At 46.3% G+C, this 22,232-nt stretch overlaps 1 protein-coding gene across 1 annotated transcript; it reads left to right on the top strand.

The window, feature by feature from the left end:
- The first annotated feature begins 2,319 nt into the window (after positions 1–2,319).
- SLC46A1 (solute carrier family 46 member 1) lies at positions 2,320–22,220 on the top strand. Its single transcript, XM_003416946.4, has 5 exons — positions 2,320–2,580; positions 2,981–3,833; positions 17,013–17,096; positions 18,466–18,622; positions 19,082–22,220. The coding sequence occupies exons 1-5, from the start codon at positions 2,353–2,355 to the stop codon at positions 19,176–19,178; spliced, it is 1,419 nt and encodes a 472-aa protein (XP_003416994.1). The 5' UTR covers positions 2,320–2,352; the 3' UTR covers positions 19,179–22,220.
- Positions 22,221–22,232: the final 12 nt, after the last annotated feature.

Genomic DNA, 22,232 nt, shown 5'->3' with positions numbered 1-22,232 from the left:
TTATTAAGAAAATGTTCTGCATCCCACTTTGGTGACTGGCGCCTGGGGTTTTCAAAGCTAGAAAGTGGCCATCTAAGATGCATCAATTGGTCCCAACCCACCTGGAGCAAAGGAGAATGAAGAACATCAAAGACACAAGGTGATTACAAGTCCAAGAGACAGAAAGGACCACATGAACCAGATACTCCATCAGCCTGAGACCAGAAGAACTAAATGGTGCCCAGCTACCACCAATGACCGTGCTGACAGGGAACACAACAGACAGTCCCTGACAGAGCAGGAGAAGGGATGTAGAACTCAAATTCACATAAAAAGACCAGACTTAATGGTCTGACTGGGACTTGTGGGACCCCAGAAGACATGGCCCCTGAACTCTCTGTTAGTCCAAAACTAAAACCATTCCTGAAGCCAACTCTTCAGGCAAAGATTAAACTGAACTATAAGACAGTAAATGATACTTGTGAGGAGTATGCTTCTTAGCTCAAGTAGATACATGAGACTAAATGGGCAGGCCTGTCCGGAGGCGAGATGAGAAGGCAGAAAGGGACAGGAGCTGGTTGAATGGACATGGAAAGAAAGGGTGGAAAGGAGGAGTGTGCTGTCACATTACAGGGAGAACAACTAGGGTCATGTAACAATGTGTGTATAAATTTTTGTATGAGAAACTAACCTGAATTGTAAACTTTCACTTAAAGCACAATAATAATTAAAAAAAAAACAATATTTGAAGGTTAGGAGGGAGGGGAGGGATGGGATATAAAAAACACCAACTAGACAATAGATAAGTGGTAACTTTGGTGAAGGATAAGACAGTACACAATACTGGGGAAGTCAGCACAATTTGACCAAGGCAAAGTCATAGAAGCTTCACAGACACATCCAAACTCCTTGAGGGACCAAGTTACTGGGCTGACGGCTTAGGGCTGAGGACCATGGCCTCGGGGGACATCTAGCTCAATTGGCATAACATAGTTTATAAAGAAAATGTTCTACATCCTACTTTGGTGATTAGTGTCTGGGGTCTTAAAAGCTTGTGAGTGGCCATCTAAGATACATCTACTGGTCCCATTCTGTCTGGAAAAAAGGAGAATGAAGAAGACCTTAGACACAAGGGAAAGATTAATCCAAAGGACTAACGAACCACAACCTCCACCAGACTGAGTCCAGAACAACTAGATGGTGCCCAAATACCACCACCGACTGTTCTGACAGGGATCACAATAGAGGACTCCGGACGGAGCAGGAGAAAAATGCAGACCCAAATTCAAAATCAGAAAAAGAGATCAGACTCTTCTCTGTTCTGACAGAAACTGGAGAAACCCCCAGTGTATGTCCCCTGAACACCCTTTTAGCTCACTACTGAAGTCACTCCCGAAGTTCACCCTTTAGCTGAAAGTTAGACAGGACACATGTAGTTCCATCACATATATGAAAGAGACTAAATAGGCACAGTGGCCCAAAAGCAAAGAAGAGAAAGCAGGAAGGGACAGGAAAACTGGGTGAATGGAAATGGGGAACCCGAGGTTGAGAGGGGTGAGTGTTGAGACATCGCGAGGTTAGCAGCCAATGTCACAAAACAATTTGTGTATTAATTGTTTAATGAGAAACTAATTTGCTGTGTAAACTTTCCCCTGAAGCACCACAAAAAGGGCGGGGCATATAATAGTACTTATATTTGGCCACTCTTCTTTACAACAACCCTTTGAGGTAGATTCTATTAACATCTTCATCTTACAAATGGGAAACTGAGGCACAGGGAGGTAAATTACACGCCCAAGGTAGTAGCAGAGGCTGGGTATTCCAACCCCAGGCATTCAAGCTCAAAGTTTTGCTCCTATCTTCTCCGTTATAAAAAAATAGCGCAGATAAACCAGCCTGGGCATCAGGAGTCAAGGGTTCTCGCTGGCCCTTGCGTGCCTGACAATCTTGTTTCTTCGCCTGTAGATTGGGATCGATTAGTGGCTACACGAACGGTTGTCTGGAGATAAATTATTGCACTCCAAGAGTTTAGTAATGCGCCCAGCAGATAGTAAGCGCTCAATATATGTTAATTATTGATATTCTTCTTATTATTACGAGCGTTTCTGGGCTTGGGAGAAAGGTCTAATGGGCAGGTATCCTTGCACAGTTTGCAGGCGCTGTCACTTTGACCGCAGGGATGCCGGGTCGCCTCGCGCCCACACCCAGCCCAGAACGGCCCCAGGCCCCGCCCCGCCCCGCCCGCCTTTTAAAGATGGGCGCTGGGCGCAGGCGCACACCGCGCAGGCTCAGGCCTGGGGCTGTTGCTTTGCAGCACCGTGGTAGTGCGCCAGTCCCGCCGCCCCGCTCGCGTTTGCCCCGCCGCGCAGGCTCATGGAGGGGCGCTCGGGTTCCCCTAGCGAGCCCCGCGTCTGCCCAGGGCGGGCCGTACTGTGCCGCGGCCCCGTGGAGCCGCTCGTCTTCCTTGCTAACTTTGCCTTGGTCCTGCAGGGCCCGGTCACCACGCAGTATCTGTGGCACCGATTCAGTATTGACCTCGGCTACAATGGCACGCGCGATAGGGATAGCTGCAGCAACCACAGCGCGAACCCCACCATGCAGGTAACGCCGGTGGGGAGGAGCGAGGGCCTGGAGAAGAGCGTGGAGGGGAGCGAAGCCGGGGCAGAAAGGCAGCTAAGGGGACAGGCGCAGCCTCTTAAAAGAGGGGGACCCCTGAGGGGCGTGGGTACTGAGCAGTGGGCGGGACCATAGCAAAGTTAGGACCTGAGAAAGAACTGCAACGTGAGACATGAGGTAAAGTTAACCTAATAAAACATGGCCTTGAAGGTTAACAGGAGAGGGTAAAGCTGAGGGAATGGGGCCTTGGCCCATTTCTCATATAGGCTCCAAAGAAAGTTTTTCGGTCCTTTCCAAATCCTCATAGGTCCCAGGATGGTGATGTTCTGGGGGTGGGGAACTCAGAGTTAGGAACGGCACCCCACTAAGGCTCATGCCTCCACAGGAAGTGGAAACCCTCACCTCCCACTGGACCCTCTACATGAACGTGGGCGGCTTCCTAGTGGGGCTCTTCTCGTCCACCTTGCTGGGGGCCTGGAGTGACTGTGTGGGCCGCCGCCCGCTGCTGGTGCTGGCCTCGCTCAGCCTGCTGGTCCAAGCCGTGGTGTCCATCTTTGTGGTACAGCTGCAGCTCCACGTTGGCTACTTCGTGCTGGGCCGCATCCTTTGTGCCCTCCTTGGCGATTACAATGGCCTCCTGGCTGCTGGCTTCGCCTCCGTGGCGGATGTCAGCTCTAGCAGGAGCCGCACCTTCCGCATGGCCTTGCTGGAAGCGTGCATCGGGGTGTCTGGGACGCTGGCGAGCCTTCTTGGGGGCTACTGGCTGCGGGCCCAGGGTTATGCCAACCCCTTCTGGCTGGCCTTGGCCTTGCTCATAGCCATAACTCTCTACGCAGCATTCTGCTTTGGCGAGACCGTGAAGGAGCCGACCCAAGCCCGGCTCTTCACGCTTCGTCACCACCGATCCATTTTCCAGCTGTATGTGACTCCATCCCCGGAAAAATCCAGGAAGCATTTGGCCCTCTACTCATTGGCCATCTTCGTTGTAATCACTGTGCACTTTGGGGCCCAGGACATCATGACCATCTATGAGCTGAGCGCACCCCTCTGCTGGGACTCCAAGCTAATTGGTTATGGTTCTGCGGCTTACCACCTCCAGTACCTCACCAGCTTGCTGGGCCTTCGGCTTCTTCAGTACTGCCTGGCTGACACCTGGGTGGCCGAGATCGGCCTGACCTTCAACATCCTGGGGATGGTAGTCTTTGCATTCGCTACCATCACACCCCTCGTATTCACAGGTAAAATGTGTGGGCTCGGGGACAGCTTGTCCTGGAGGCCAGCCACTCTACCTCCAAATGGGGTTCATGACTTTGGAAATACAGCATTTTGCCCCTAGCCTGCACTGGAGGGCCGACAACTAAGAGACTCCAGAAAAAATGCCATCTTTGATATACTGAAAATACACACCTTCAGTAGCCAAAGTAATTAATCACATTGTCAACCATAGATGTTGCTAGTATCGTAGAGTAAGAGATACAAAAGCATGGCTCATACACTAACTGCTTCACCCCTTGGCCTCCTTTGGCTGTTCGTGGTGTTCTTAAACAAAGTCCACACCATTAATGCCTCAAATACTCACTTCTGTGGTAAGAATCACAGGACCTCAAATAGCCTTGGTCAGCTTCTTTGGATTTTTAGAGAAACTAGTCTCTTCAGACCACAAATATAAAATTTCTGCTTGCTTTACTTCTTTCTTTTTTTGGAGGGGATAGGAGGACTTTCAGATCCTGCAGGCTGAAACTGACCAGAGAATGAGGAAGTTAACTTTTAAAGCAGGACTTCCAACTGGTTCATTCAGATTCGAACCTCTGCAAAGAATTTGAATTTCCACCCTCTGTATTCTGAAAAAGAACCTATATTTTAACAAGATTCTCAGGTGATTATTATGTATAACAAATTTTGAGAACCACTGCTCTACTAATGGTTCTCAGAATTGGTCCCTAACCAGCAACGTTAGCATTGCCTGCGAACTTGTTAGAAATTGAGATTCTTAGCAGGGGGTTGGAACCAAAAGGAACCAGTTTGAAGCCCTGTTTTAAAGATACAGGTTGGTTTTGATACAGCCCTAAAATGTGTTATATACAAAGTTAGCTGTTCAATAATCACAGATTTCATTTTTTTTTTTTTAATCGTGTGTTAGGTGAAAGTTTACAGAGCAAATCAGCTTCTCATTAAACAATACACAAATTGTTTTGTGACATTGGTTGCCAACCCTGCAATGTATCAACGCTCTCCGCTTCTCCACCCTGGGTTCCCTGTTTTCATTGATCCAGTTTTCCTGTTCCTTCCTGCCTTCTTTGCTTTCAGATGCTCAACTATGAAACACATTCCTCTTGTGTGTTATTGTTTGCCCTATAGACCTATTTGATCTTTGGCTGAGGGTGAACCTCAGGAGTGACGTCAGTACTGAGTTAAAAGGGTGACCAGGGGCCGTACTCTTGGAATTTCTCCAGTCTGTGTCAGACCAGCAAGTCTGGTCCTTTGTGTGTGTGTGTGTGTATTTGAATTTGAATTTTGTTCTACATTTTTCTCCCGCTCTGTCCAGGACCCTCTATTGTGATCCCTGTTAGAGCTTTTGGTGGTGGTATCCAGAAACACCATCTAGTTGTTCTGGTCTCAGTCTGGTGGAGGTTGTGGTAGTTGTGGTCCATTAGTTCTTTGAATTAATCTTTCCCTTGTGTCTTTGGTCTTCTTCATTCTCCTTTGCTCCAGACAGGGTGGGACCATTAGATGTATCTTAGATGGCTGTTCACAAGCTTTTAAGATCCCAGATGCTACTCAACACTGTCAGAACATTTTCTTTATAAACTATGTTATGCCAATTGAGCTAGATGTCCCCCGAGACTATGGTCCCCAGCCTTCAGCCCAGTAATTTGGTCCCTCAGGGAGTTTGATGTGTCTGTGAAGCTTCCATGACCTTGTCATGGTCAAATTGTACTGGCTTCCCCAGTATTGTGTACTGTCTTACCCTTCATCAATGTTACCACTTACCTGTTGTCTATTTAGTGTTTTTCTCTCCCCACCTCTACCCTCCCTCATAACCATCGAAGATTATTTCTTTTTGTGTGTAAACCTTTTCATGTGTTTTTATAACAGCGGTCACATACAATATTTGTCCTTTTGTGATACTTATTTCACTCAGCATAATGCCCTCCAGATTCATCTGTGTCGTGAGATGTTTTGTAGATTAATCATTGTTCTTTATCATTGTGTAGTATTCCATTGTGTGTACACACCATAGTTTGTTTATCCATTCATCTGTTGATGAACACTTGGGGTGTTTCCATCTTTTTGCTATTGTGAATAGTGCTGCAGTGAATGTGGGTATGCATATGTCTGTTTGTGTGATGGCTGTTATTTCTCTAGGATATAATCCTAGGAGTGGGATTACTGGATTGTATGGTATTTCTAGCTTTTTAAGGAAATGCCATATTGTTTTCCAGAATGTTGGTACCATTTTGTGTTCCCACCAGTAGTGCATAAGACTTCGAATCTTGCGGCAACCTCTCTAACATTTGAGATTTTCTGCTTTTTTGATTTGTGCTAGTAATGCTGGGGTAAGATGGTATCTCAATGTAGTTTTATTTGCATTTCTCTAATGGCTAGTGATTGAGAGCATTTCCTCATGTGTCTCATGCTGCCTGAATGTCTTCTTTGGTGAAGTGTCTGTTCATATGCTTTGCCCATTTTTAATAGGGTTGCCTTTTCGTTGTAGAGGTGTTGTAGAGATTAGACCGTTGTCGGATTTGTCATAGCCAAATTTTTTCCCCCAGTCTGTAGGTTCTCTTTTTACTCTTTTAGAGAAGTCTTTTAATGAGCGTAAGTGTTTAATTTTTAGAAGATCCCAGTTATCTAGCTTTTCTTCTGGTGTTTGTGTATTGTTAGTTATGGTTTGTATTCTATTTATGCCATATATTAGGACCCCTAGCGTAGCTCTACTTTTCCTTTCATGCTTTTTATTGTTCAGGGTATTACATTTAGGTCTTTAATCCATTTTTTGTGAACAGGGTGAGGTATGGATCCTGTTTCATTTTTTTGCAGATGGACATCCAATTTTCCCAGCACCATTTGTTAAAAAGACTGATTTCCCAATTTAGTGGACTTTGGGCCTTTGTCAAAGATCAGGTGACCGTAGGTAGGTGAATTTATATCTGGGTTCTCAATTCTGTTCCATTGGTCAATGTGTCTTTTGTTGTACCAGTACCAGCTTCTAAGGTCAGGTAGTATGAGGTCTCCTACTTTGCTCCCCTTCTTCAATAATGCTTTATTTGTCTGAGGCCTCTTTCCTTTCCATATAAGGTAAATTGTTTGTTTTTCCATCTTGTTAAAGAATGCTGTTGGTATTTGAATATGGATTGCATAGTATTTATAGATTGCTTGGGTAGAATTGACATTTTCACAATGTTTAGTTTTTCCCTTTTTGTAGGCCTCTTTTAGTTTCTTGCAGTAGTGTTTTATAGTTTTCTTTCTATTGGTCTTTTATGTCCCTGGTTAGATTTATTCCTAAGTATTTTATTTTTTTAGGGGCTATTATAAATGCCAATGCTTTCCTGGTTTCCTTTCTCTAGTTCTCTTTATTTGTCTATAGAAATCTAACTGTTTTTTGTATGTTTATCTTGTATCCTATTACTTTGTTGAATCTTTCTATTAGTTTCAGGTTTTTTTTGTGGAGTTTTTAGGGTTCTGTATGTATAGTATCATGTCATCTGTGAATAGGGATAGTTTTACTTCTTCCTTACCAGTTTGTTGTTGTTGTTAGGTGCCATCGAATCCGTTCCAACTCGTAGCATCCCCGTGTACAACAGAACGAAACACTGCCTGGTCCTGTGCCATACTCCCAATCGTTGTTATGCTTGAGCCCATTGTTGGAGCCACTGTGTCAGTCCGTCTTGTTGAGTGTCATCTTTTTGCTGACCCTCTACTTTACCAAGCATGTTGTCCTTCTCCAGGGACTAGGATCCTGCCTGATAACATGTCCAGAGTACGTGAGACGTAGTCTCGCCATCCTTCATTCTAAGGATCATTGTCCTTCTTTGAAGACAGATTTGTTAGTTCTTTTGGCACTCCATGGTATATTCAGTATCCTTCACCAACACCATAATTCAAAAGCGTCAGTTCTTCTTTGGTCTTCCTTACTCATTGTCCAGCTTTCACATGCATATGAAGTGATTGAAAACACCACGGCTTGGGTCAGGAGCACCTTAGTCTTCAAGGTGATATCTTTGCTTTTCAACACTTTAAAGAGGTCTTTTGCAGCAGATTTGCCTAATGCAATGCGTCTTTTGGTTTCTTGACTGCTGCTTCCATGGGTGTTGATTGTAGATCTGAGCAAAATGAAATCCTTGACAACTTCAATCTTATCTCCATTTATGATGATGTTGTTTAATGGTCCAGGTATAAGAATTTTTGTTTTCTTTATGTTGAGGTGTAATTCATAGTGAAGACCGTGGTTATCAGTAAGTGCTTCAAGCCCTCTTCACTTTCAGCAAGCAAGGTTCTGTCATCTGCATAACTCAGGTTGCTAATGAGTCTTCCTCCAATGCTGATACTGCCAAAAACCAAACCCAGAGTCTTATTGTAAGAGTGGCTAAATTAGAATGCCAACTGAATTACCAACCTCGAGGGGTGTCTGAAGTTAAAGTGAGGGCATTGATTGGGAAGAAATGGGATCCTGAAACTTGGACTGGAGACATATGGGCAGATAATCAGGAAACGGGAGACATTGAGCCTCTCAATTCCAGTGAATTACTCTGACCAACATAACCAGCCCTGTCACTCAGGGCTGAAATCTGAAGAGATTTCTCCATGTTTGCCTGCTAAACCACCCTGCCCAGTAAAACCATTAGCCAGTCCACTCCCATATAGTGAGACTAGCCTGGCTGCCTCTAAAGAGCCCTCGTCTGAGTCATTACCTAGGGTATCACCTGAGCTAGATGCTTTACAAGACAATGCTGAATGTTCTCAAAACACTTCCCCACTACAAATTTTGGCTTCTAGACCTATAACTAGACTCAAGTCCCAGTGAGCCCCAAAAAGTGAAGTACAAGGTGTGACCCAGGAGGAGGTACGGTATACTCCAAAAGAACTACTTGAATTTTCTAATATGTACAAACAAAACCTGGGGAATATGTGTGGAAATGGTATTAATAATGTGGGCTAATGGTGCAAGCAACATAAAAATGGATCAGTCTGAGTTTATTGATATGGGTCTATAAGCACAGATTCTTCATTCAGTGTTTCAGCTCAAGAAGTTAGGAAAGGATCTAATAGTTTATTTGGTTGGGTTGCTGAAGCATGGATTACATGGTGGCCCACACTAAATCAAGCTGAAGTACCAGACCTGCCTTGGTATACTGTAGAAGAATATATCCAAAGGCTTGGGGAAATTAGTATGCTAGAGTGGATTTATCAGGTTAGACCCACAGATGCACACATAGAGTGCCCAGAGGACACACCTTTTACCACAATGGAGAGGAACCAATTTGTGAAGGGAGCCCTAACATCTTTGAAGACGGCTGTGATTACTATTTTATGTAAATCAGATTTGACAGTGGGAGCTACCCTAACTGAATTCAGACACCTAGCTACAATGGGTCTGATTGGACCCGGTGGTAGTAGGGGCCAAGTGGCTGCACTCAATCAACAAACACAAAATGGGTGTGGTTACAGTAATGGACAGTGGAGTCAAAGCAGTAATCAGAATAGTCTGACTCGTGTGGATTTATGGCATTGGCTACTTAGTCATGGTGTCTCTAGGAGTGAAATAGACAGGAAATCTACTAAATATTTACTTGATCTGTACAAACAGATGAATTCTAGGTCAGGTAAACAGGAGTCCAACTCAAATCGTCGGAACAGAGAGTCATGGTCACTCAGTCAATTTCCAGACTTGAGCAAGTTTAAAGACCCACAACCCCTTGAATGAAAGGGAGGCTGGGCCCCCTTGAGGAAGGACTCCAATACACTGCCAAAAACTTACACTGTTAATCTTTCTCCCAGCCTTCCCCAAAGGGATCTTAGGCATTTTATGAGAGTGACTGTTCATTGGAGAAAAAGAAATAATCAGACCTTTGGGGGATTACTGGATACTGACTCTGAACTGACACTAATTGCAGGAGACCCAAAACGTCACTATGGCCCACCAGTCAGAGTGGGGGCATATGGAGGTCAGGTTATTAATGGAGCCTTAGCTCATGTCTGTCTCACAGTAGGTCCAGTGGGTCCCTGAACCCATCCTTTAGTGATTTCCCCAGTTCTAGAAGGCATAATTGAAATAGACATACTCAGCAACTGGTGGAACCCCCACATTGGATCCCTGACAAGTGGAAGCCATTAGAACTACCCCTACCTAGGAAAATAGTAAACCAAAAGCAATACCACATTCCTGGAGGGACTGCAGAGATTACTGCCACCATCAAGGACTTGAAGGATGCAGGGGTGGTGATTCCCACCACACCCGCATTCAACTCGTCTATCTAGCCTGTGCAAGAAACAGATTGCTCTTGGATAATGACAATAGATTATCAAAAACATAACCAGGTGATGACTCCAACTGCAGTGCTGTTCCAGTAGTCTCATTGCTTGAACAAATTAATACATCTCCTGGTACTTGGTATGCAGCTATTGATCTGACTAATGCCTTTTCCTCCATACCTGTTTTGAAGGACCATGAGAAGCAGTTTGCTTTCAGCTGGAAAGGCCAACAATACACCTTCAGTTGCCTACTTCAGGGCTACATCAACTCTCCAGCCCTATGTCATAATTTAGTCCACAGGGACCTTGATCACCTTTCGCTTCCACAAGATGCCACACTGGTCCATTATATTGTTGACATAATGCTGCTTGTACCTATAAAGAAGAAATGTCAATGACTCAGGACTAATTGGTGAAAGAAACATTTGCATGCTAAGGGTAGGAAATTAATCCCACAAAAAATTCAGGCACCTTCCACCTCAGTGAAATTTCTAGGGGTCCAGTGGTGTGGGGCATGTCAAGATATCCTAAAGTGAAGGATAAGTTATTGCATCTTGCTCCTCCTACAACTAAAAAGGAGGCGCAATGCCTAGTGGGCCTCTTTGTATTTTGGAAGCAACATACTCCTCATTTGGGTGTGCTACTCTGGCCTATTTATCGAGTGACTTGAAAAGCTGCTGGTTTTGAATGGGGCCCAGAACAAGAGGAGGCTCTGCAACAGGTTCAGGCTGCTGTGCAAGCTGCTTTGCCACTTGGGCCATATGATCTGGTTGATCCAATGGCGCTTAAAGTGTCAGTGGCAGATAGAGGTGCTGTTTGGAGTTTTTGGCAGACGCCTATTGGTGAATCACACTGCAGACCTTTAGGATTTTGGAGCAAAGCCCTGCCATCCTCTGCAGATAACTACTTTTGAGAAACAGCTTTTGGCTTGTTACTGGGCCTTAGTAGAGACTGAATGCTTAACCGTGGGATACCAAGTCACCAAGTGGCCTGAGCTTCCCATCGGGAACTGGGTGTTGTCTGATCCACAGCATCATAGAGTTGGACACGCACAACACCCCATCATCAAATGAAAGTAGTTTGTATGAGATTGGGCTCAAGCAGGACCTGAAGACACCAGTAATTTACATGAAGAAGTGGCCCAAATGCCCATGGTCTCCACTTCTGTCACATTACCTTCCATCTCCCAATCTGCACCTATGGCCACATGGGGAGTTCCTCATGATCAGTTGACTGAAGAAGAGAACACTTGTGCCTGGTTTATAGATAGTTCTGTGCGATATGCTGGCACCACTCAAAAGTGAACGGAGGCAGCACTACAGTCCCTTTCTGGGACCTCCCTGAAGGACAGTGGTGAAGGGACGTCTTCCCAATGGACAGAACTTCAAGCATTGCACCTGGTTGTTCACTTTGCTTGGAAGGAGCAATGACCAGATGTGTGATTGTATACTGATTCATGGGCTGTGGCCAGTGGTTTGGCTGGATGGTCAGGGACTTGGAAAGAACATGATTGGAAAATTGGACACAAGGATTTATGGAAAAGAGGTATGTGGATAAACTGCTCAGAATGGGCCAAAGAAGTGAGATATTTGTGTATCATGTGAATGCTCACCAAAGGGTGACCTCAACAGAATGATTTTAACAATCAAGTGAATAGGATAATTTGTTCTGTGGAAACCACTCATCCTCTTTCCCTAGCTACTCCCATCATTGCTCACTGGGCTTGTGAACAAAATGGCCATGGTGGCAGGGAGGGGGGTTATACATGGGCCCAGCAACATGGACTTCTACTAACAAAGGCTGTTTTGGCTACAGCCATTGCTGAGTGCCCAATCTGCCAGCAGCAGAGACCAACACTGAGTCCCCAATATGGCATTATCCCTCAAGATGATCAGCCAGCAACCTAGTGGCAAGTTGATTACATTGGACCACTTCCATCATGGAAAGGGCAGCATTTTGTTCTTACTGGAATAGACGCTTTCTCTGGATATGGATTTGCCTTTACTACACAGTCCTTCTGCCAAAACTACCACCTGTGGACTTACAGAATGCCTTATCCACCGTCATGGTATCCCACACAGCATTGCCTCAAATCAAGGGGTTCATTTCACACCAAATGAAGTACGGCATTGGGCCCATGCTCATGGAATTCACTGGTCTTACCATGTTCGTCATCATCCTGAAGCAGCTAGCTTGATAGAATGATGGACTGGCCCTCTAAAGACACAATTATGGCAAAAGCTAGGAGGCAGTACCTTGCAGGGTTGGGGCTCTGTTCTCTAGGAGGTTGTGTATTCCCTAAACCTGCTTCCAATATGTGGTGCTGTTTCTCCCATAGCCAGGATTCATGGTCCAAGAATCAAGGGGTGAAAATGGGAGTGACACCACTCATCATTACCCCTGGTGGCCCACTTGCAAGATTTTTGCTTCCTGTCCCTGCAGCCTTATGCTTTGCAAGTATAGAGGTCTTAGTTCCACTTAGCTCCCAGCTGGAGACACTGGCCACTTTGGGCTCCTTATACCTTTGGATCAACAGGCAAAGGAAGGGAGTTACCATACTGGCTGGTGTGGTTGATCCTGATTACCAAGAGGAAATCGGATTGATATTACATAATGGAGGTGAAGAATAGTATGTCTGGAATGGAGGAGATCCCTTAGGGCGTCTCTTAATACTACCATGTCTTGTGACTAAAGTCAATGGAAAACTACAGCAATCCAATTCTGACATGACTGCTAGTGGCTCAGACGCTTGAGGAATGAAAGTTTGGGTCACCCCACCAGGCAAAGAACTGTGACCAACTGAGATGCTTGCGGAGGGCAAAGGGAATACAGAATGGGTGGTGGAAGAAGGTAGTTCTGAATACCAGTTACAGCCATGTGACCAGTTGCAGAAACAAGGACTGTAATTGTTATGAGTATTTCTGCTTTGTGTGTGTGCTCGTTGTAGCATGTTAGGGCAAGTATGACTTTATAGTTGCCTTTATTCAGAGATTATGTATGGTTTGAGAAGATGTGTACAGGTGCCAATTTGACAAGGGGTGGACTGTGATGGTTAAGATTGTGTATCAACTTGGCTGGGCCATAATTCTCAGTGGTTTGATAGTCAGATGATGGTGCAATCACTTCCATGATGTGATTTGGTATTATGTGATCACCTCCATGAAGGGCTCTGCTGTGAGTAGCCAGTCAGTTGAAAGGGAGTTTCCTTGGGTGTGTGGCCTGCATTGAACGTAAGTGGATATTCTGCAAAGCTTGTGGGCTTTTGCTTGTTCTTGGGACTTGAGCTAGCAGCTTACCTGAGGTCTTGCCTGCCCATCTTTGGCATTTGTCGATCTTTACAGCCTGTGAACAAGAGCCTTGCTCTCAGACTTGCTGATCTTGGGTTAGCTGGCCCCAGTGGCTACGTGCATCAGGAGAAGCCTCTATGCAGACCCACAGACTTGGGATATTCCAGCCACTACAACCACATGAGCCATTTCCTTGATCTCTCTCTCTCTATATATATTTGTACACTTTACTGGTTTTGCTTCTCTGGAGAACCCAGCCTAAGACAATCACCAAGGCCATATTTTCCAACTACCAATCCTTCTTTGTTTTCAGCTTTTGCATTCCAATCACCCATAATTATCAGTGTATCCTGATGGCATGTTTGATCAATTTCAGACTGCAGAAGTTGATAAAAATTTTCAGTTTCTTCATCTTTGGCCTTAGTGGTTGGTGTGTAAATTTGAGTAATAGTCATATTAACTCATCTTCCTAGTAGGCATATGGATATTATCCCATCACTGACGGCATGGTACTTCAGGATAGATCTTGAAATGTTTTCTTGATGATGAATGCAATGCCATTCCTCTTCAACTTGTCATTCCCGGCACAGTAGACCATATGATTGTCCGATTCAAAATGGCCAACAGCAGTCCATTTCAGCTCACTAATGCCTAGGATATTGATGTTTATGTGTTCTATTTCATTTTTTATGATTTCCAATTTTCCTAGGTTCGTACTTCATACATTCCACGTTCTGATTATTAATGGATGTTTGCAGTTGTTTCTTTGCTTTTTGAATTGTGCCACATCAGCAAATGAAGGTCCCGAAAGCTTGACTCCATCCACATCATTAAGGTTAACTCTACTTTGAGGAGGGAGGCAGCTCTTCCCCAGTTGTATTTTGAATATCCTCCAACCTGAGGGTGTCATCTTCCGACCCTATATCATACAGTGTTCTGCTGCTATTCAGAAGGTTTTCACTGGCTAATTCTTTTCAGAAGTAGACTGCTGGGTTCTTCTTCCCAGTCTGTCTTAGTCTGGGAGCTCAGCTGAAACCTGTCCACCATGGGTGACCCTGTTGGTATTTGAATATCAGTGGCGTAGCTTCCAGCATCACAGCAACATTCAAGCCCCCACAGTACAACAAACTGACAATTTGGAGTCTCTCTATTTTTCTTGCTTTATTGCTCTGGCTAGGACTTCTAGCACAATATTAAATTGGAGTGGTGATAAAAGGCATCCTTGTCTTGTTCCCATTCTCAGGGAATGTTTTCAGCTTCTCTCTGTTAAGAATGTTGACTGTTGGTTTTGTATAGATGCCCTTTATTATATTGAGGAGTTTCCCTTCTACTCCTATTTTATTGAGAGTTTTTATCAGGAATGGGTGTCGGACTTTGTCAGATGCCTTTTCTGCATTGATTGAGATGATCATGTGATTGTTTTCTTTTGCTTTATTTGTGTGGTGGATCATGTTGATTGATTTTCTAATGTTGAACCATACTTGCGTACCTGGTATGAATCCCACTTGGTTGTGGTGTGTTATTATGTTTTATGTGATGCTGTTTTCTCTTTGTTGAGAATTTTTATGTCTGTATTCATGAGAGGGATTTACCTGTAATTTTCTTTTTTTGTGGTGTCCTTGCCTGGTTTTGGTATCAGGATTATGCTGGCTTCATAGGATGAATTTGCAAGTATCCCTTCCTTTTCTCTGTTTTGAAATAGTTTGAGTAGTACTGGTGCAGGCCCTTTCACTGAATGTTTGGAAGAATTCTCTCCAGTAAAGCCATTTCGGCCAGGACTTTTTTGGTTAGTAGTTTTTATTATTATTATTATTATTATTATTATTATTACCTTCTCAATCTCTTGTCGATCTGTTCAGATTTTCTACTTCAGTTTGTGTTAGTTTATGTAGGTAGTGTGTTTCTAGAAATTCATCCATTTCCACTAGGTTTTCTAATTTGTTGGAGTTAGTTTTTCATAGTACTCTGTTATGATCCTTTTTATTTCAGTTGTTTCTGTTGTAATGTCCCTCGTTTCTTATTTGAGTTATTTGCTTCCTCTCCTGTTTTTCTTTTGTCAGTTTTACCAATGGTTTGTTGATTTGGTTGATCCTTTCAAAGAACCAACTTTTGGTTTTGTTGATTCTTTCTGTTGTTTTTCTATTCTCTTTTTCATTTATTTCTGCTCTGAAGTTTATTATTTCCTTTCTCTTGGTGGCCGTGGGCCTCTTTTGCTGGTCTCTTTCTATTTGTTCGAGTTGTAAGCTATCGTTTTTTATTCCTTCTTTTTTGATGTGTTCATCTATTGCTATACATTGACCTCTGAGCACTGCCTTTGCTGTGTCCCAAAGGTTTTAGTATAATGTGTTACAAATACATTTCTTAACTCAGCTGCTTGCTTATATAATGTAGCAGAAGCAGGGACCAGCTACCTTTGATTCATGCTCACACAATCTCTCATGTACTTGGTCACGGGCTACATGCTCTGGGGGGTGCTGAGATGATGGAAGCAAAGTTGTTGCTCTGAGGGTCTTATTATAGTGGGGTTTGGGTAGCATGACACCTGAAGGGGCCCTGCGGCATCACATTTTATATTCACTTTGTTGGCTATAAGGCCCTGTCCTCTAGAGTTCACAATATTGCTGAGGACGCAACAGTCACAATGTAGAGAAAGGGTTATGAAGAAAACAGTGTAAGCCTGTGAGTAGCTAAATGCGAAGGGAAAAGGAGCTCACATTTACTGTGTGCTTACTGTGCCATACTCCTCATGGGTGTTACCTTGTTTCCTCATAGATTAGTTTCCTGTGGCTGCTGTAATAAATGACCACAAATTTGGTGGCTTAAAATAACAGAAATTTATTCTTTCATAATTCTAGAGGCCAGAAATCCAAAATCAGTGTCACTGGGCTGAAATCAAAGGTGTCAGCAGGGCTGTGCTCCCTCCAGAGGCTCTAGGGGAGAACCTGATCTTTGCCTCTTCCACCTTCTGGTGGCTGCCAGCATTCCTTGGCTTGTGGTTGCATCACTCCAATTTCTGTCTCAATGGTCATGTTGCTTCCTTCTCTTCTGTCATATCTTTCTTTGCTTCCCTTTTATAAGGATACATGTGATTACATTTAGGGCCCAGGATAATCTCCCCATCTCAAGATCCTTAACATGTGCAAAGACCCATTTTCCAAATAAGGTAACATTTACATGGTCCAGGGATTAGGGCCTGCTGTCTTTGGGCAGCTATTATTTAACCTACCACATTGCAGAACCATCCTGTTAGCCTCCTTTTACAGATAGTCAGGCTCAGTAAAGTTAAATATTCAGTCACAGAGTTGTAAGCAATAGCATCAGGCTTTAAACTTGGGGCTGCTTCCAGAGCTGCTTCTTGTTTTCTGTGCCCTGCCATCTCCTTACTAAGTGCCAAATGCAGTGGGTGATGCATGTTGTGACCATGAGAAGTGTTCTGACAAGAAAGCAACTGAGGAATCAGTGTTCATTCCTGAAAGAGGTGGTAGGTGGGCCAAGCCTTAACGAAAGTGGTCTTGATTCCTCCTTGGTCGTTGTCTCCCCACCCTCACCAAAAGGAATTTCTCCTGTGTCTATCCTAAGTCCCATATGGGTGCTGTCTCTCACTTGGGCATCCTCTCCCTGACCCCATTTTCCTGATAATTGTTTATTTATTCACAGGATATGGGCTCTTCTTCCTGTCATTAGTGACTACACCTGTCATCCGGGCCAAGCTCTCCAAGCTGGTGAGCAAGTCAGAGCATGGTGAGTGTCAGGATCAACCTGCACCTGGTTGATGCTGCCTGAGCTGGGCAGGTAGACTGCCATGGGCTGGGGCAGCTGACCGTCTTTCTCTCCCCCTGGAGAAGTGGGCAGGATAAATCCATTTCTGTTGAATTGGCTGGGGCTGGAGGACGCCCACTTTTCCTTGGCTTTTCAGAGCACAGAGTTGGGATTGACAGTCAGCTGAGAATGATTATCTTCCTCCTGGGTAACCAGAGCAAAGACTTACTTTCTCCAGACCTCAGCTTTTCCATCTGTGAAATGGATGTGATGATGCTAGGGTTCCCTAGTTCACTGGTTCAGAGTGTACAAGCTCAGAGGAAATGGAGAACCTTGTGAAGTAAGTTTAATTGTCCCCAGTTGACAGATGAAGAAGCAGAGGCCCAGAGGGTTAAATTGACTTACCCAAGGTCATTCAGTGAGTAGTCGAGCCAGGATGAAACCCTGGTCTGTTTTTAAGAGCAGTGGATCTTCGGATGTGGGTTTAAGTCCTGGCTCTGTCACCCACTGGTTTTGTGATCTAGGGCAGGACCCTTTCCCTCTCTGGGCCTCAGTTTCCTCATTTGTAAAATGAGTGTTTTGAGGTCTTTGAGTTTAATGTCAACTTCTCTTTGGTTGTTGCTCGTTTGGCAAATTTGGCTTCTGTTGACGTATCTATAAAGGACAGCTTCTCAGGCCTTAGGGTTTCTAGACCCCAGTCTGGAAACATCAGCTCATTCACTTTTCCCCAGCTGCCTTGGAAGGAGGATCTGATGGTGATAGAGACCCTAGTGCCATATACAGCCCACCATAGGCTCTATTGTCCTCAGAATCTGTGTGCCTTCATCCATTCACTCAGTAAGCTTTTTCTTTCACCTTCATTGTGCCCAGACATGCCAAGAGGAACAGGAGTGTGAATTTATCAGCAATCATTTATTTAGTATCCACTGTCCTAACAGGTTGAGGAGTCCCTGGGTGGAGCAAACAGTTAAGTGTTCGACTACTAGCTGAAAGGTTGGCAGTTGGAACCCACCCAGAGGCACCTGGAAAGACAGGCCTGGTGATCTGCTCCTGAGAGGTCACAGCCATGACCAGAGTAGAACCCTGTAGAGCAGTTCCACTCCGCATACACGGGGCCACCATGAGTTGGAATTGACTCGAGGGCAACGAGCAACAACAGGGTAGCAGGTGCTTTCCATACATGCCCTTATTGACTCCTTATCACAACATGAGACTGGGTGTGATTTACAGATGAGGAAGGTGAGACCCAGAGAGGTTAAGCGACTTGTCCCAGGTTACGCAGCTGTCAGGTTGTGACACTAGGATTTGAAGTCTTTCAGACTCCAGGGTGTGCTATTTTATTTCTTCACAGGTGCTCTCTTCTCTGCTGTGGCCTGTGTGAATAGCTTGGCTATGCTGATGGCTTCAGGCATCTTCAACTCACTCTACCCAGCCACGCTGAACTTCATGAAGGGGTTCCCCTTCCTCCTGGGTGCTGGCCTCCTCTTCATCCCAGCCATTCTGATTGGGTAATGCAAGGCTTACACTTATCATAGAGGCCTTTATCCCAATCTCAGTCCTAGGCTGCCCCTCCCCTTGCAGATTGGCTGCCTAATCCCTTGGACCATTCCCCAAGGGCCACCTGGAGGCATGTGTAGGAGAAGGATCAAGCTAACATTGCTTCTTCGCAAGGCTGTGTTTTACCCACCAGTTCCCCTCATGCCCCTCCATTCCTATTTTTGAGATGCAACTATAGTGGCAGAAATGTGCTAAAGGAAGCTGGAGAAGTTCCTCCGCTAATTGTGGCTGGACCTTAACAGCCATTGTCCAGAGCCCTCTGGGTCATCGTCCTCCACTTCTCAGCTTGGGAAGGGGAAAAGGAGGGGGCTCCCTGGGCCAGTCCACTCAAGCAAAGGCTGTGTCACTTCTCCAGACAGGAGCTGAGAGTCTCCATGGCAAATCTGATCCCCTTCTCTGGTCTCTCACAGGGTGTTGGAGAAGGTTAATCCTCACAGTGAATTCCAGCAATTTCCTGAGAGCCCCAGATCTGCCCGGACCGGGGGACAGGACATTGGAGCGGAGTGACCACTAACCAACTGGAAAGATACCTCTGCAGTCCCGGCCCACAGCAGCACCAGCAGCTTCTCTCAAAGGGCAGTGCTTACCTTGGACAAGGTGGTCAAGCTAGACCAAGGGTCCCTACCTCATCCACAGCGTGCCAACCTATGACTCTAGGATATAGAATCATACCTCAGAGGCCCATCAGGGCAGGTGGTGGGGAAGCCACTGAGACAGGAGCCTGATCACCCTTTATGCCATCCGTCATTTAGAACCCTCCAGGGAAGAGGAGAGGCCCTGATGGAGGTGATACTTCAGGAACCAGCTGGCGCATGAAAGCTGGTATCTTTACTTCCAGCCAAAATGGTATGGCCCATGGGGCTCAATTCATGATACGTGCACCAGCCACCAGTCACTCTTTAGTGATAAATGTCGTGTTCCATTAGTGCTAGCCTTGTGGGGAGGGAGGACTGTGGGAAGGGCTTGGTGCCCTCTGGAGAGAGAGGGTTGCTGTCTGTGGTGGGGAGCCAGTCCTTGGCTGTGGCCTGCCTGTCCCAGGACTTCACCATGCCAATCATGATAATAAATCCATATAAACACAATGAGATGAACCTTCTGGCCCCTAAGGCATGGGGTCTTGGGGCCCCTTGTTTTCCTGCTCCTGGTCTGCCTGCCACAGGTCAGAGAACAGTAGGTGCTGGGATGGGCAGGAGCCCCTGAGCTGCCCACAGGCTTGGTGCTGGGTGTCGCCAGCCCAGGCCTCATACAGACACCCATTTTCTTCTCCTGAGCTGCTGGGAGATGAGCTGCCAGGCTTGCAGGAGGCTAGCGAAAAAGCTGGGGGTAGTGCCCTGCCACCTCATTCCTGAGGGTCAGTCAGAGATTCACTCCTGAAGGGACCAATACTGGTCTTCCTGGCAGCAGGAATCAGTCCTGTTACCATGGAGCCCTCCAATATCTCCTATCAGTGGGCATTTCAGCAGAGCCATGTGCTGAAGACCGTCCCCGGTGCCACTGTCGTAGGTCACTGGGAACCTGGGAGATGAGCCTGATTCCCCAGATGACTCGGGGACCTTTGCTTCCCATGGACACCGAGGGGCCCATTTCTAGGGAGTTGGGAAGGTCTGGATCCGAAGTGGAAAGGCAGAATCTGGCTAATATTAAGGCACGGGCACAGACCCAAGTCACGGTGGCACTCGACTCTTCCATCCAGGGTTGCCCACAGGGCCTTACTCCCCTGCTGCCATTTCCACCCTCATTTCCTTTTACTTGCCCTGCCAGCCCGAGTTTCCTGGCCAGAAGTCATGCAAGTAAAGTGAGGGTGGCCCAGGGCCAGCTGGGGCCTCTGTAGCCTGGGCCTGTTTCCAGGTGCCTGTCTCACTGTTCCCTGTGTAATTGGGAGACCAAGGTCAGGAGAGGGCCCACCACTGACTGTCAGCATGAGGTGGCCAGAAGAGTAGGGAAAAGGTCTCAACTGGCCTCAGGCCTGGGTCTACTCTGGGCACTGCCACAGGCTAGCTGTGTGACCATAAGCAGGCCCCTCTGTGAAGGGGTAGATCAGCAACACCCCACATTACCTAATTGTAGAAATCCCACGTGATTAAGCAAGTTTAGGAAACACTGGATTAGATGATGTTCTGAGATCCCTCCGAATTCATACATTCTAGAAAGCTGCCTCTCTTCATTGTCCTGCGTGGACCTGGGGAAGGATGAATGAACTGTTGCTGAACTTTTGGCCCAAAGGTCAGAATGGCCTTTAAGTGTCCCTGAGCAGTTCTGGGCCCCTGGGAATTGGGATGAAGACCTAGCTGACTCAGCCCCAACCTGGGAGCAGCGGCTGAAGCCTAGCTAAGCAGAAAATCCTGAGCCTGCAGACCTGGGTCAAAGCAGGCTTTGGGGGGAAGGCTACTTCTCAGCCCTCTGTCTCAGGATGGGCCAGGCCTGGGTCAAAGATGAGGGCCGAGGTCCTTGCCATGGCTGTGGTCTGTGTGGTATTTGTCATGGCGAGGCAGTCACCCCTGAATACACTGGCCGGGTGGGGGGCGGCGGGGGGGCAGTCATCCCTTCAGCTGCTCTGGCTAGGGCCGGAATCTGGACTCTAATTCTCCAGAGAGACAGAAGAGGGGGACAGAGGTCAACCAGAAAGCCAGGCAGTCGAGATGGGCAACAGTAGAGGGTGTACCAAAAAAAAAGAAAAAAGGACCAGGAAACCTCTCAGAGTACTGCCCATAGGGGTCTCAGGGGAGCAGGATGGATTGGAAACAAAATGACAAAAAGCTTTGCTGGAAGACACTTGTCACACTGTATTATGTCTGTGCCCTGAAGGCAGCATCCAGTCTGCCTCATTCACCTTGCCCAGGGCCTCACCCTGGGACTGGCACTGGTGGGGACTCTTGTTGCATGAAAGAAGGAAAGAGGGTAAGCAGGGAACCGAGTGAGCCAGAGCTGAAGAGCTGGGCCAGGACGCTGAAGGCAGTGTCTTTGGCAGGGAGGAGAGTGGAAGAAGAGCCCCAGGCATGGAGGGAGACCTTTGACTTGGATGATGTGGCTGGAGAGCTAGGGGTGACCTGGCCTGCACCTTAGGAGTGGGAGCTGCGAGCTGAGCCAGCCTTGAGATGTGAACCCACTGCTCTTAGGAGGGAAGGGGCAAGGCAGGTTCCAGCAGACCCCACTAACTAGAGCCTGGATTATTGGAGAGAGGGCACCAGTAGAGGGTGGGGCAGAACGACATTCCTACGTGGTCCCTGGATCAGCCTTTTGCTGCTAAAGCCAACCCCCCGCTGCCAGATTCTTTGGGGCAAGGGAGAAGCCAACTGTCTGTGGCTGTAGGGGACAGCCTCTGGATGATCCTCCCAGATCAGTTCCACCAGGTCGTTGGACTGGTGCCAGAGATCCCGGGGCTGCCACTGACAAGTTGGGAACCTGGACACATGACTCAACCTTTCTGAGCCTCACTGTCCTTACCTGTAAAATGGAGAGGATAGTACCAGATAGGGTTGCTGCGATGATTACAGAGACCATGGAATGGAGTGTTTAGGAAATGGCAGAGATTCGTGAGGGGTTTGTGTTTCGGGGCCTTGC

Source organism: Loxodonta africana, chromosome 18 (genome assembly GCF_030014295.1).
Source record: "Loxodonta africana isolate mLoxAfr1 chromosome 18, mLoxAfr1.hap2, whole genome shotgun sequence".
NCBI lineage: Eukaryota > Metazoa > Chordata > Mammalia > Proboscidea > Elephantidae > Loxodonta > Loxodonta africana.
The sequence above is the reverse complement of the archived record's forward strand: the minus strand, read 5'-3'. Positions and strand labels throughout refer to the sequence as shown.

Excerpts from the sequence above, each read along its gene's own strand:
- SLC46A1 (XM_003416946.4), top strand. The coding sequence starts at position 2,353 with ATGGAGGGGCGCTCGGGTTCCCCTAGCGAGCCCCGCGTCTGCCCAGGG. Across the intron at positions 2,581-2,980 it reads GCGCGAACCCCACCATGCAG|GAAGTGGAAACCCTCACCTC; the intron begins GTAACGCCGGTG and ends ATGCCTCCACAG. Across the intron at positions 17,097-18,465 it reads GGTGAGCAAGTCAGAGCATG|GTGCTCTCTTCTCTGCTGTG; the intron begins GTGAGTGTCAGG and ends ATTTCTTCACAG.